The sequence below is a fragment of the Candoia aspera genome, chromosome 1, assembly GCF_035149785.1.
Source record: "Candoia aspera isolate rCanAsp1 chromosome 1, rCanAsp1.hap2, whole genome shotgun sequence".
In the NCBI taxonomy this organism is placed as follows: Eukaryota; Metazoa; Chordata; class Lepidosauria; order Squamata; family Boidae; genus Candoia; species Candoia aspera.
Window position 1 is genome coordinate 39,323,598 of NC_086153.1, and position 14,412 is coordinate 39,338,009.

A 14,412-nucleotide genomic window follows, 5' to 3' on the forward strand; every position below is an offset into this window, starting at 1 on the left:
CTTTATTTTGTTGCCTGTTGTTAGCTGATTTAGGTTAGGAGGGTGGTCTGCTGGCAGGAAGAAGCCTTCTGATTTGTAGAGGGAAGCATCCTTGTTTTTCTGTAGTTTTCAATGTAAGCCATGGATAAAAACAAATTATATTTTGTCACATTTTCTTCTAGGTCTGACTCATAATAGATTACTTCTGGGTACCAATGTGCCATTACTGATTTGTTGGAGTGATTTGTTTTTTAGTGCTACATTTCACAAAACTTCCATTTGCATATGTTTATTTATCTGTGATCTTTAAATATCCAGCATCCTCCTTTGCCTGCAAAATGCCCAATCTGACTAAAATGTTTAGCCCGGAGCAGTTTAAAGTTGCAGTCATGAGAAAGGAGGCTATATAATTTGATGAAATAACTAACTAACTAAAGTGAGCCACCATTTAGCCACTTGACTTCTTTATTCTCCAGAAAAATTCAGTGGAAATAAAAGGTAGCAGGGAGACTATCTGAAAGTTAAAAAAAAAGTGGTAGATCCTTTACCACAGTAATGGGAGGAGGAAGTGGAGAAACTGGTTTAAGATGGTGCAGGCTAGGAGGCAACCCAGCTTGGAGAAAGAGAAAGGGAACGTGGGGCTAGACTAGAGAAGGCTTCAGAGAACAGCAAGATGGGTAAGGGAAACCCAGGCAGAGAAATATGGCAGCAGGACTTCTGTTCTGTATTAAGAAAGGAAATTCCTGAAAAAGAGAGGGAAATTAATGACTTCTAAGCTATGTCTGTGATTTAGTATCTCATTCTGCACCTCTAATTGTTAGCAAGTTACTTAGCCTCCCTAGCTTGGTTTTCTGTGAATAGGTCTATTTGTGAATGATTGCAGCTCCCAATAAGCAATTTAACTTACTAGGTTCTATATGTAATGCAAGTATGAGTGTGTGTATATGTGTGTGGCATGTGTAGGGGCATGTATGTATCTCTAACTGATCTACCTACTGACATGTATGTATTATATTGTTGTTTGTGATAACTAAATTGAGGCAATGTTGCAGTGATTGTTCCTGGACTTGTTACAGGGCTCAAAAAGAGTCTTGAGATCCAATGAATATGTTCTACCACCTGGAGGCTTGATGGAGACTGATCTGGAATTAACATTCTCACTGCAGGTAATTTTAACTTTCTTGGGCAGAACCAAAGATAATTGTTTCTTAGTAAAAGATTTCTTTGCCTATTCTGAATAGAATGTGTATTTAAGAATAGTTCTAGTAACTATATTATGAGTTGTTGAACAGTGTTTGTCTTCTTATTTGTAGCATACGATCGGTATTCTTAAAGCACAATCCTTGGTATATTTATTCTAAAGTAAACCCCACAGTCTTCAAAGGGACTTACTTTCCTAATTAGTTTATTTTGAGCACAGCTTAAGGCTATTTTCCAATCACATATGTGCTGTGGTGATAAGATGAAGCATAAATGAAGGATATATGGAGGCTGCTTGAGAGATCTGGTTTGTTCCTTTTTTTTACCTCTCTGTGGATGTTTCACCAGAAGCACCCCAAAAATGGTCATTTATGTGAATATCTTGTCTTCTTTTTTTACAGTATCCACATTTCCTGAAAAGAGATGGTAACAAGCTGCAGATCATGCTGCAGCGCAGAAAGCGGTACAAGAATCGAACTATTCTGGGTTACAAGACTCTGGCAGTGGGCATCATTAACATGGCTGAGGTAAAGGAAACTGCAGAAAAATTGTAACACACCTTCAGTCATCCAGGAACTGATGGAGAATAGGAGACACTTATTCAGGGTGTAGTGTTAGGACCAGAACATAATCCTGGATGCTTTGTACCTTGTCCTAGAAAAGCACGGAAGGGCATCAGTCTATGCCAAAGGCCTCTTGTATTGTATCTTCTACTCAGGTCATGCAGCACCCAACAGATGGAGGGCAACTCCTGAGCCTTCACAGCAACATCAAGGATGTGAGCATCCGGGTGGCTGAAATCAGCATCTACTCACTCTCTAGTCAACCTATTGATCATGAAGATGGAAATGTCCCCTCTGGTCCCAAAATCAAGGCTTCTGGTAAGGTTTTATTTGTGGAGCTTTACCTTGCAGAGTTTAGTTGAGCCCCAAATACTCAGACTCACAAGAGGATGCTAAATGAAATCTGATTTATTAGAGTACTAAAAGCAAATACAGAGAAAGCTGAGAATGAGCAAAAGCGCGCCAAATACAAACTTAAACCCTTGCTTCAAACGTATCCCGCCTCCCTCGTAACAGCCCCGCCCGGCACAGGTGCTAGCAATCGTCAGAGTTGCTAGCCTGGGAAAGTAACCTTGAGCGCAGTAGATAACACAAACACATTCCAAAGCAAAGCCAAAATATAATCGTTCCCATCCTCCCTAGACAAATGAAACACGCATCCAATTAATGACATGCGAAACGTTACGATGCATCAAATACATTGAAACGGCGCACATGACATACCGCCCTCCTAAAATACCCCTAGGGACCTGGTTTCGAGGGATAAGCGGAGTGGAAACGGGCCACCAGAACCGGGGAAGCTACATCTGTTGCAGCGACCCACTCAGGATGAGGGAAATGCTTCCAACGAACTAAATATTGCAAAGTATTGCGAAGGCGTCTAGAGTCCAAAATTTCTTTAACTTCAAAGTGTTGCTGACCATCAATCATGATGGGGGTGGGAGGTGGAGGTTGCCGATGCCAGCGATCAGAAGGAATAGTCGGTTTGAGTAAGCTGCAATGAAAAACAGGGTGTAAGCGTTTAAGGTTATGAGGCAAATCAAGTTTAAAAGTCACAGGGTTAATCTGAGCGATAATTGGGAAAGGACCCACAAACTTAGGCGCAAGTTTCTTTGAAGGTTGTGATGACTTGATAAACTTGGTAGAAAGGTACACTGAGTCCCCAACTTGGAATGCAGGTTGGGGGGCCCGCTTCCGATCAGCATACAATTTATAATCCGCTTGAGCATCAGCCAATGCATTTTGAATCATTGGCCAAGAGTCAGCCAGTTGTGTTGACCAATCATCTGTAGTGACTGCACCTGCAGGAGGTTGTGGGAGATCAGTGATAGGGACAAAGTCTTTACCCTGAGCTACCCGAAACGGGGTCTGCCCAGTGCTTTGATGCACTGCATTGTTGTAAGCCACTTCAGCAAATGGTAGAAGGTCTACCCAATTGTCCTGCTGATAATTCACAAAAGCGCGCAGGTACTGCTCTAGAGTAGAGTTAACCGCCTCAGTGGCCCCGTTCGTTTGAGGATGCCAAGCCGTGGAGAGGGCTTGCTTCGTGCCTAACAGCTTGAGAAACGCCCGCCAAAACTGCGAGGTAAATTGTGTACCTCTGTCCGAAATCAAGCGGGAGGGACATCCGTGTAGCCTGTACACGTGTACAAGGAACAGGCGGGCTAATTGACGCGCTGACGGAATGGACACGCAGGGGATAAAGTGGGCTTGTTTGGAGAAATAATCTTTGACCACCCAAATGACCGTTTTGCGTTGGCTGGGTGGTAGCTCTACAATAAAATCCATGGAGATTTCTTCCCAAGGGGAAGAGGGGGCTGCTACCGGCTGCAGCAGCCCTTGGGGCTTGCCCACCTTGCGCTTGGACATTGCACAAACAGTGCAGGAAGCAATGTAGTCTTTGACATCTTTACGTAATGTGGGCCACCAGAATTGCCTCTGAACGAGGTGCAAGGTTTTTACAAACCCGAAGTGACCTGCGAGTTTGTCATCGTGTGAACGTGTTAACACATCTTTTCGGAGGCTTTCAGGAACGTAGAGGCGGTCGGACTTCCAAGCGAAGCCTCTGTCAAAAGTAACATTGTCTTTATTCGCAAGCAACCAAGTATCCGTTTTCAATTCTTTTAAAAACTTTTGTTGCAATTGGGAGGGAATTGACAAAGGGCTTGGCTGAGCAGCGCTTGTGGTGGGCGGTTGTTGCGCGCGCGTTTGGCTTCGCGTCACAGCTTGCATGCCCAATTGGGGCGCCGACCATAGGGTGCTTACCACATCTGGCGCCGCCCCAGAGTCTTGAGGTTGCCTTGACAAGGCATCAGCCAAGAAGTTCTTTTTCCCTGGAATAAATTTGAACTGAAAATTGAATCGATTGAAAAATTGAGCCCAACGAACCTGTTTAGGGCTCAGTTTCCGAGGGGTACTAAGTGCCTCCAAGTTTTTATGATCAGTCCATACCTCAAAGGGGTGATTAGCCCCTTCCAACAGATGCCGCCAAGCTTCTAATGCAGCTTTCACTGCAAACGCCTCCTTTTCCCAAACATGCCAACGCCTCTCAGTTTCAGAGAACTTGCGGGATAGATAAGCACAGGGCTTGAGGCATCCTGCCTCGTCTTTTTGCATCAACAATGCGCCAATAGAATAATCGGAGGCATCTGCCTGTACAACAAAAGGCTTTGAGGGATCAGGGTGTTGTAAAATGGGCTCTTTGACGAAAGCTGCTTTCAGCCGCTCAAACGCCGTTTGACAAGCAGGCGTCCACCTCAACAACGCTCCGGGATTCTTGACTCTCCTAGTATCTCCCACCCCTTTTGTTCGAAGCAGGTCCGTTAGGGGCAAGGCAATCTCAGCGAACCCCCTTATGAATAATCTGTAGTAGTTGCTGAACCCCAAGAAACTTTGAAGTTGCCTGCGGGTACGGGGACTCTCCCAGTCCATGATAGCCTGCACCTTGGCAGGGTCCATTTCTATACCTTTATCAGAAATCCTATACCCCAAGTAGTCAATTTGGGTCTGATGAAAGGCACATTTGGACAGCTTTGCATACAATTCAGCAGATCTGAGTTTACACAAGACTTTCTTTACCAGAGCTACATGCTCTTTCATGGTTTCCGTATAAATCAATACATCATCCAAATACACCAGTACACCTTTAAACAGATGTTCATGCAAAACTTCATTGATTAATTGCATAAATACCCCAGGGGCCCCAGCCAACCCAAACGGCAACACCTTATACTGGAAGGCTCCCAACGGGCAATTGAATGCAGTTTTCCACTCATCACCCTCCTTGATTCGTACACGATAGTAGGCTTCTCTTAAATCCAGTTTAGAGAAGATCTTGCCTTTGGCCAGATGTGACAACATGTCCTTTATCAATGGCAAGGGATATTTGTTGGAAATTGAGACGGCATTTAATCCGCGGAAATCCGTACAAAGTCTCAATGTCCCATCCTTTTTTGGGCGGAAAAGAACCGGCGCCCCCACGGGTGAATTCGCCGGCTCAATGAATCCGCGCGCCAAATTTTTGTCCACAAATTCCCTCAACAGAGTCAGTTCCTTTTGCGTCATGGAATAAATTTTTGGTTTAGGCAATTGAGTGTTGGGCAGCAGTTCTATGGCACAGTCCGTCTTTCGATGGGGGGGCAACTGGTCAGCTTCCTTTTCACCGAATACATCAGCAAACATCCTGTACTCGGCCGGCAAGCCCTCCAGAGGAGAGGCCGGGTAAGGCGGAGTCGCAGCTGCCGCAACCCCCACCATCTCCTCTGGGGCACCCTTCCCCTCTGCCGCTTGATAAAACCCATCCCTAAATGTGATGGTCCGGTAGACCCAGTTTATTTGGGGGTTTTGCTGCACCAACCAGGGTACCCCCAACACCACCAATGGGCCCCCTACGGGAGCCACGACAAAAGACAACCCTTCCTGGTGACTGCCCAGTTGCAAGGCTACCCGCCCTGTAAAATGGGTGACCGGTTTGCCCCCTGCCATGGACCCATCCAATTGAGTAAATGCGATGGGTCTTTGTAGGGGAAAAGTGGGGAGCTCCAAAGCCGCCACCACGTCGGGGTGCATCAGACACCGGGAACACCCCGAATCAATCATGGCCCATACTTCCACCGTCTTGACTTGGGAACCCAATTTCAATTTCACCATGAGTATGCGGTAAGTGCCACTCACCGCTGGAGGCTCGCGCCCGTCCTCTACCACCTGCCCAGCGGCGCCCTTTAGAGCAGGTGGCTGGCGTTTCCCGCCGGTTGCGGGATTTCGGTCTCCCCTTCAATTTCGTAGAACATCACATCGTCTCCCTCGGTCTCAGCCACCGCAGCTTTCTGTTTCCTCGGCAACGCAGGGGACTTCGCCGGCGGTTTTCCGGGCCGTTCCTCCACCTTTGCCTTCGGGCATGCTGCCACTCGATGCCCCTCCTTACCACATCTCAGGCACAATCCTTTGGCGTACCGCTTCTCACGCTCCTCGTCCCAGGGTCGTTGTCCCGGTTTTCCCCCGGTGGTCGATGTGCGGCTGGGCTTCATCTCCCGCCCCGACTTGGCGGTCTTCCGCTGGGCAAAGACCTCTTGGGCATGTTCAGCCCTTCCTGCTAGCAGGATCCACTCATACAGCGTGTATGGGTCGTCCCTCCCCAGGGACCAGCGCAGCACCTCGGTATTCAAGCCATCTTTGAAGAGCTCGATAATGGTTGCTTGGGACCAGTCATCCACCTTCCCAGCTAGCGCTTTAAACTCCAAAGCATAATCGGCCACTGATCGGGACCCCTGCTTGAGTTCCTTCAGGGCTCGCTTTGCTCTTTCCTTTGCTAAGGGGTCCTCGAAGTGTTGCTTCAACGCCCAGAGGAACTCCTCGAGATTTTCCAGTTCAGGCGCTTCCGACTGGCACATCTGGACATACCAGTCTGCCGCCCTCCCCTTCAGTTTGGTGGCAATGGTGATGATTCTTGCCTTTTCCGATTGGAAAACCGCCCCCCATTCCTCCATATAAGCTTTCGCATTCGTCAGGAAGAACGAGAGTTTGGTCGGGTCCCCATCAAACTTGACAGGGAAGTCTCGCATGCCGCCTCCCGCCGGGCTGCGCCCCACCACCGGTGCTGCTGCGGCTGGTGCTTCCCTGACTCGGAGCGGCACGGGGCCCCGGGGCGATCGCCCGGGCGATGCTGCGATTTCCATCTGGACCGACTGGTCCCCTTCGCGCCTCCGCACCACCCGTCGCCGTTCCGGGGTCAGCCCCTGGGAGGAAGGGGTTGAATGCCTCTGGCTGGATTCTTCCCGGAGCTCTCGCATCGAGGTTACATCCAAGCTCAGCTGTTTCAGAATAGCCTCCAACGAATCCATTTTCGACTCCAGCACTCTGATTCGATCCGGAGTGGGTGAGCCCTCCGTTGGCTGCACCTGCACCACGTTGGGGGATAAGGGGTATCTCTGCCTCCAGGATGGGCCCCCCGCTGCTGTGGCATCTCCTCGGGTCTCATCCCAGGTGAGCAGCTCGCCCGGAGAATTCACGGTGGTCTCCGGGGCCGTTTTCAGCCCCCCGGCTTCGCTCTCCGACCCGGAGCTCGCCTCCTCTCTGATGGCGGACAGCTCCCCTCCTTGGGACGGTCGGCCGGACGGCCTCACGGTCGAGTCCGGTTCCCCTTCCTCCATCATCACGATTTCGGGTTCGGTCATCGCGGGCTCTCTCCCTCACAAGTTAGACGCTTGTCTTCCTTGGACAGGGGCCAGCGGAGTTAGGAACTGAGATTCTCAGCTTTATGTAATGATTGCCCTAGCCCCAAATACTCAGACTCACAAGAGGATGCTAAATGAAATCTGATTTATTAGAGTACTAAAAGCAAATACAGAGAAAGCTGAGAATGAGCAAAAGCGCGCCAAATACAAACTTAAACCCTTGCTTCAAACGTATCCCGCCTCCCTCGTAACAGCCCCGCCCGGCACAGGTGCTAGCAATCGTCAGAGTTGCTAGCCTGGGAAAGTAACCTTGAGCGCAGTAGATAACACAAACACATTCCAAAGCAAAGCCAAAATATAATCGTTCCCATCCTCCCTAGACAAATGAAACACGCATCCAATTAATGACATGCGAAACGTTACGATGCATCAAATACATTGAAACGGCGCACATGACAGTGCTTCTCTATTTGCCCAAAATCCTTTGGTCAGGTCTGATTACATAGTTGTTCTGTCCTGAAATATTTTCTTTTCTCCTGTCAATCCACTATAATATTAGTGATCCTTCTCCTAATGTGTGTCTAAATGGTGGCATACACTCTCCAAAGTCATGATTACCACCAGTTTGAATAGCTTCAAAGAGGAATCAGGTAAATTATGGCTATAGGTTACCTTTGTTATCAGAGACAGGAAGCATTTCAGTAGCACTTGCTGGGGAACACAGGCAGAAGGGAGGGAGCCAAACAATACCTTGAAAAATTACTGTAAATAATGTGTAGACTATAGCTCAGATTAAAATAAGAACTCTAAAACACAAATTTGGGATGTGGCACAAGTCCACGTATGAAATTGTCCAGAAATGGTTTCCAAATAAGATTAAATTGTACATCACATTTACTTTTTAGATACAAAATTATTCTAGACATCAAGGCATAATCTCACAGTTTAATTCACCATTCACCCATAGAGGAGATCAGAGATCTTTTCCAATAAAGAGCATATAAAATCCTTGCAGCTGTTATATATAATGTTATATATAATGTCAGTTCAGTGTATTTTGAAGAAATGTATGGTTTAGTGAAGTTTAATAAAAATATCTCAGGTTGAAACGGGATTACAACTTTCAAAATTTGTTCTGTTCTGTTCTGAGATGAATTGGCATTATGTTCTGTTGTGTTCTGTCTCTCTTCTTCATGAACCCTTGCAGTTTCTTTCTGCCATTTGCTTGTAGCCTTTCATGTGAAAATCTAGTGCCTTGTTGCTGTATTTTCTTCCATTCTCCTATATCAGTCCATGAGTGGCCATGGTAGCCATCTTTTTCCATTCTAGATCGTTCCCCAGATATTGATAACTACTCTGAAGAAGAAGAAGACAGCTTTTCCTCTGAGCAGGAAGCCAGTGATGATGCAGTACAGGGCCAGGTACTTACCTACCTACTTGCCTTCCTACCTACCTTTCTTATAAGACATGAGTTCAAAAACTGGGTATTTTTCAAGTGTTGTTGAGTTACAAAAGCCTCAATCCATGGGGATGATGAGACTTGGTCTTCAACAACATTTAGAGGGCCATTGACTCCCCACTCTTACTTAAAGAAATTAGGAGAAAGTATATATGGTTTCTTTTTGGGGCTACCCTTTCCAGCTGTCAAGGAAGGGGGATGTTTCAGTGCTATGTACTATGTACATCAGTTGCAACTCTCTTTCCTCCCACTTCAGCAGCTAATCTGTACTCAGTCCCTGTGGTTTATAGAATGGATTACCCTAGAGAGAGAGAATACAATTGATTAAAAGTATGACTAGTAGAAGGTAAGAGAGAGCCCCAACCTGTGAGATTTGTGATGCAATGGATTTTTGTCCTACAGTTCAAATAGAGGCATGTAATAAACGAATAATCAGCTATCTTTTCTTTCCTTCTCCTTCACTTAACACAAACAGGAGGCTTGTTTCATTGTGGATGGATGTCTGGGAGAGAGATGAAAGCTATTAAGAGAGAAAAATAAGGTTCTAGCATCAGAGGTGACTCTATTGAGATATATTGTCAGAGAACATCTGGAACAACACTGCTAAAATAGTTCTAGTGGATCATACACATTCCTTAGACCCAGAATATGCTGATTTTTAAAACATACATTCTGAGATAGTCCCCATCTCAACTTTCTACTCAGAACTCATCATTCATTAGTCATGGCATCTCTGCTTGTTGCAGAAAATTCAAAGTTGTGTTTTGAGAAGCATTCTCTTTTCTAACTCTATGACAGTCAGGCCCCTTAAACCCCATTGTTACTTCTTGGAACAGGAAGCTTGACCTTCGCCTAAAATGCACCAGCTTTCCCTTAGGTGATTGACAAACTGTCCTTTGGGGTATATCAGGAGATAGCAGTACCTGCCTGTCCTTGTTTGAAGTCAGAGGCTTGACAGGATTGGATCTGATTTGTACTTGGATGGGAGACCAACTAGAAATATCAGAACTATAAGCTAGTTGGGAAGTTGAAAACAATCCAGGAAGAAATCAACAGCAAGCTTACCCAGGTTATGGCTATGTTTGGGTAATCATCAAAAGTTGAGCAAAACTCAAGTTCTGGGGGAGTGTGCCGTGCAGCACTACAAATCCTTGAACTCTATTTCTATTCAGGATTTATATGACGAAGAGGACGAAATGAGGAAGCCAAAGAAAGCCAGGCGGAAAATGATCCGAACTACATCAATGACCCGAGTAAAGTCATCCCTTTTATATTTTTCAAAACAGGAGATTCTTGGGGGTGGATTTCTGTGGTGGATGTCGACCATCACTGCTCCTAGAACTAGTAGAGGTTAGCTTCTGAGGAAGAAGCTGGCAGTGATGCTACTATTCAGATCGGATTGCTCATCCTCTCCCTTTGGAAATTTGGGTCTGGGCTGCTGATAGATGTTCTTGGCTTCTGTCTTTGGGCAATATTTTAGTTCTCCTAGGGAAAAAATGGCAAAATGGGCCAAGGACAGGGTGTGTTTGTAGTCCAGCTAGAGGGAGGTGGCAAGGGAAGCCTCTGCCCTATTACTAAAATTTGTTTCCTCTCAACTTCCTTTTCATTTTAGCAACCAAACTTCAAGCAGAAATTTGTTGCCTTGCTGAAGAGGTTTAAAGTGACTGATGAGGTAAGTAAATGGATGTCTAATAGATGCGATGCCAGACTATTTTCCCTCTTCCCTCAGCATTTTTTTAAACATTTTTATGGAATATTTTAAAAAGGGAAAAAAATCAAAAGCCAAAAGAAGAGGGGGGAAAAGCACAAAGTGAATAAACAGGAGATTTACATCTATCTTAAGATGGATGTACTTGATCTTAGCCAAAAGGCTGAGAAGCAAGTATTAGTGACAGTAATAAGTACAATATGAAATAAAAGTTAAAGTGAAAAATTACAGTCTTATTACATGTCTTAAATGTTAACATTTTATGTTAAGAGAAATCCAAATTTTGTATAGGACACAAGCCCGTAAGTAGAAATATAATCCCAAAAACACTCTCCATCTTAAATTCAATTCTGTGTCAGATTTATTTTTTCAACTATAAGGTTATTTTAGACCTACATGCTACCACAATATAATTGTTTATTCTTCCACTGAATGAATTGTATGTATGTCTCAGAGTAGAGCATGGAGTCTCTTAGCAGCTGTTAGTATGTACAGCTAGTTGTATATAATTTGTAGAAATATAGTTTAATCATATTTAATAGAAATTCCCCTGCAATTTCTGTGCAGGATCAACTTCTGCAGAAACTGTAACTGGCACTGTGTGGCCAAAGTGCTTGCATGGCCCCACCTGTAATGGTTGCCTATTCTAAAACACCATCAGACTCATGAGTATGAATTCAAAGATATCTGATTTATTAAATAATAGTATGCAGGATCACAGAGAAAGCTGAGAATGATGAAAGCGTGCCAAATTCCAACTAAAAACCCTCGGTGCAAATGAAATCCCTCCCCCCGTAGAATCTTCTCAAGTTCACAATCCCAGGTGCTCCTAACGGTTTCTGATGGTCTGCGGGAAAAGTCCTTGAGCAGAGAAAATAACCCAAACACATTCCATTGTACTGATTTCACATACAGAGCTTGGCACAAGGTCTCACAGCAGCTCCCTCCCAAACAGAAACGCGCGTCAGCGCCATGGCATGTGAAACGTTACGTTGTATAAACTACATTGAATCAGTGAACATGACACCACCAGGAATACAGTAGAACCCAACCAAAGGGATCCCTGCATTTGCTAGCTCTAATTGAACTAGTAAAACATGAGCTTTGGTTGTATCAAATGCAGCAACCAGTAGACTGGGAGAAACCTGTGGCCTTCAGATGTTGCAGGCTGCAGCTTCCATCTTTGATCATGCTGACTGGAGCTGATATAAGTTGGAATCTATCAGTCCTGGAGGGCCACAGATTTCTCCACCCCCAGTCTGAATGTACTATGGGGATTTTTCAGTGCACTAATTTCCACTTCATTCTTCATGCACAAGAAGGTTAAGTCTCCTCCCATCCTTGAAGGGTGCTGTTGCTTGTTATTTCCACCTGTGGTCTTTTTTTCCCTAGGTTAATAACCTTTTACTGTCTTCATTTAGCATTCACAGTTTGCCCCAACAATAATAGCTGTTAGTGCCATCAACATGCTGTTTTAATACCTTCTCCTACAGACCTCCCAAAATAAAAGGATTTTTTTGCCAAACCTCCGAGTGGCCAAAGTGCTGTCCCTTATTATAGTATTTATTATCCTTTCTGTTTTGATTTCTGTGCTGACTTCAGGTAATCAAACCTGAAGGGTTTGATTGATTAAAAGTGTTGACAGATGTCATTGGGACTCCTGTCTTGGTTTCGTTGGTTTCATAACAGCTGGCAGCACTGGATGTGGGTTGCAACCTGAGAAAGGGAAAGCATGTAGCATAATTATTTGGTTATTGGTGATTCTGTAATTTGGGTTTAATTAATTTAGTTTTGCCTGATGCTGCAGAGTGGAAAGCAGATCCTCTGCTTTGGTTATCAGGATAAAACTTTGATCCTGTGGGACTTATTTCCAGTGCCTTCAGGCTTTTCAGGGGGAGGGAACATCTCCTTCTCCCCAACCTGATGGCCTGGTTTGGGCTTCTGCATGCAGTCGTTTTCTCTGTGTCTCTATTTTACAAGTATCTCCAGTGTGGAGACTTGGCAGAGGATGTTGAATTGAGTAGCTTTTGTGGGGCTCCCTCAGAGTCAGTGATGTTTTATTATATAGCATGATTGCTTGTGCTTAGCTATTACAGGATTGATCAGTAATGTTTTCAAAATATAGAGGATGTCAAAGACATTTCTAAGATTAATAATATACTTAGGGCACAAGCTATTTCTTCCTTCTTCTTTAAAAGCTTCTAGAGAAGTATAGCTAAGTTAGTATTTTGCAGCGAAACCAAGAATTCTGCGGCACTTTCAAGATTTTCTCATGAGTTTTTATAGAGTCCTTACATAATCCACTGTATTAGTTGCTCTGCAGAGACTTGTTGCCATTCCTGCCCTAATTTCCCAAATTTGTAAAAAAATATAGTCTATCCCTTGATGAGTGGCCTCCTATAGCCTCTGAATGATCAGGAAACCCAAGTTGCGGCCCACAGTCCTTCAAAAATTGTCCATTTCTGTTTCAAGATTATTAATTTGAGAGAGTTAAAAAGTATTCCAATGACTCTAAAGTTAGGTACATGCACTCTTTCTCTCTTTTTCTCCAACAACCTTCATCTCTTGATTGCTGTAACCTCAAGTGATGCAGGATAAATGAAACATTACTTGAGAGGGATGAAGATATGTAAGATAGCCCTGAATTGCCAAATAGGCTATAAATGAAGTGTCTTATATATAAGTCCAGGAATTCTCCTTTATTAAATAAGGGGCATAACCATTTGTAATGAAGCTGTCTTTGATCCTCTTCATCTTTTAAAAGACATGCTAATTTTGGATCAGGTGGTCCATTTGGTAGAACAGTTCTTGTGATGTGGGTTTTCCATATTGAGAATTGGGGTGAGGTTGAGTTACATTGGCCAAAGATAACCTTCCCTTTCTCACTTCTGTCACTTCTGTCCTTCCTCATAAAAGGAGTATGGCCTCATAAATGAGAATACAGTATTATTCCCCTGCCTTGTACTATTCAAATTGTTGGGTTAATGTGGGTGTTTGTACTCTATTCTGTGAATTAAAGTTCTCCTTCTTCAGACAAAAGAACAAGCCTCTGAATGGCAGCAGCTGTTAGTCTGTTGACAATACAGGCCTTTTGTGATGTTGTTTCCTATTGGTCTTTGCTTATTTAATTTCATTCTTAGAAATGTATAAATTTATTTTCTTTTTGTAATAAACATTAACTTTCTGTTTTTCCCCATGTGTTTCTAGGATACATCAAAGCTATAATGCTGCTATAAGAACCACATACATGCCAATTTAAAAGAACAAAACAGTTGTATAACATCCATTTAAAATGACTTTATAGTGGTCAATTTTAATGGCTCAGATATAATCATATTTAGCCTAGTGTATCAACAAGGAAAGTTTTAATCTTTTGTGATGGTGTTTTATAGGTAATAAAAAATAGAAAAAAGAAAATACAATCTAACCGATGAAATAAGTAAAGATTATGCTGTTGTATCGTCTTCTTCCCCACCTTGGTTTGGGATCTCCAGGTTTTGGATTCTGACCCAGTGGATCAGGCCCAAGAAGTGGAAGAGGACCTGGGTCTACTGTATGATAGCCTTGAGGAATGCAACAATAGTGACAGTGGCCCTGAGATAGAGGATAACGAGAGTGTTCACAGCACTCCTAAACCAACCTTGAGGTAAGAGTTCAGATGAAAAGGTACTGAGTCTGGTTTTATGCACTGTGGCAGGGAATATTTATCCTGCAAAGATTTCCTTTGAATTTCACAATCTCTCAATACTGTCCCCAAAATTCAGGTAACTCCATACCCAGCCCCTGTACAGGAATCCTTTGCATGTCAACACCAAAGCAAGGCTTAGTCCC

General features: G+C 44.2%; 3 protein-coding genes across 7 annotated transcripts in view; 2 read left to right on the plus strand and 1 right to left on the minus strand.

Moving 5' to 3' along the window:
• Window positions 1-8,393, plus strand: part of KLHDC3 (kelch domain containing 3) — a 358,937-nt gene extending 350,544 nt beyond the window's left edge. Inside the window, exon 12 of the transcript XR_010067900.1 lies at window positions 8,384-8,393. The gene's annotated coding sequence lies outside the window, so the exon portion shown is untranslated. The remainder of the gene's footprint in view (window positions 1-8,383) is intronic.
• LOC134496728 (cullin-9-like) overlaps window positions 1-14,412 on the minus strand; it is a 505,703-nt gene that overhangs the window by 425,499 nt on the left and 65,792 nt on the right. The window lies entirely within an intron of this gene.
• Window positions 1-14,412, plus strand: part of LOC134496759 (phosphofurin acidic cluster sorting protein 2-like) — a 155,211-nt gene that overhangs the window by 119,151 nt on the left and 21,648 nt on the right. For all 4 annotated transcript variants that reach the window (XM_063302473.1, XM_063302479.1, XM_063302485.1 and 1 more), the window contains exons 3-9: window positions 1,056-1,145; window positions 1,581-1,706; window positions 1,898-2,060; window positions 8,744-8,835; window positions 10,046-10,126; window positions 10,486-10,545; window positions 14,076-14,227. In XM_063302473.1, the coding sequence (XP_063158543.1) occupies window positions 1,056-1,145; window positions 1,581-1,706; window positions 1,898-2,060; window positions 8,744-8,835; window positions 10,046-10,126; window positions 10,486-10,545; window positions 14,076-14,227 (764 nt within the window). The remainder of the gene's footprint in view (window positions 1-1,055; window positions 1,146-1,580; window positions 1,707-1,897; window positions 2,061-8,743; window positions 8,836-10,045; window positions 10,127-10,485; window positions 10,546-14,075; window positions 14,228-14,412) is intronic.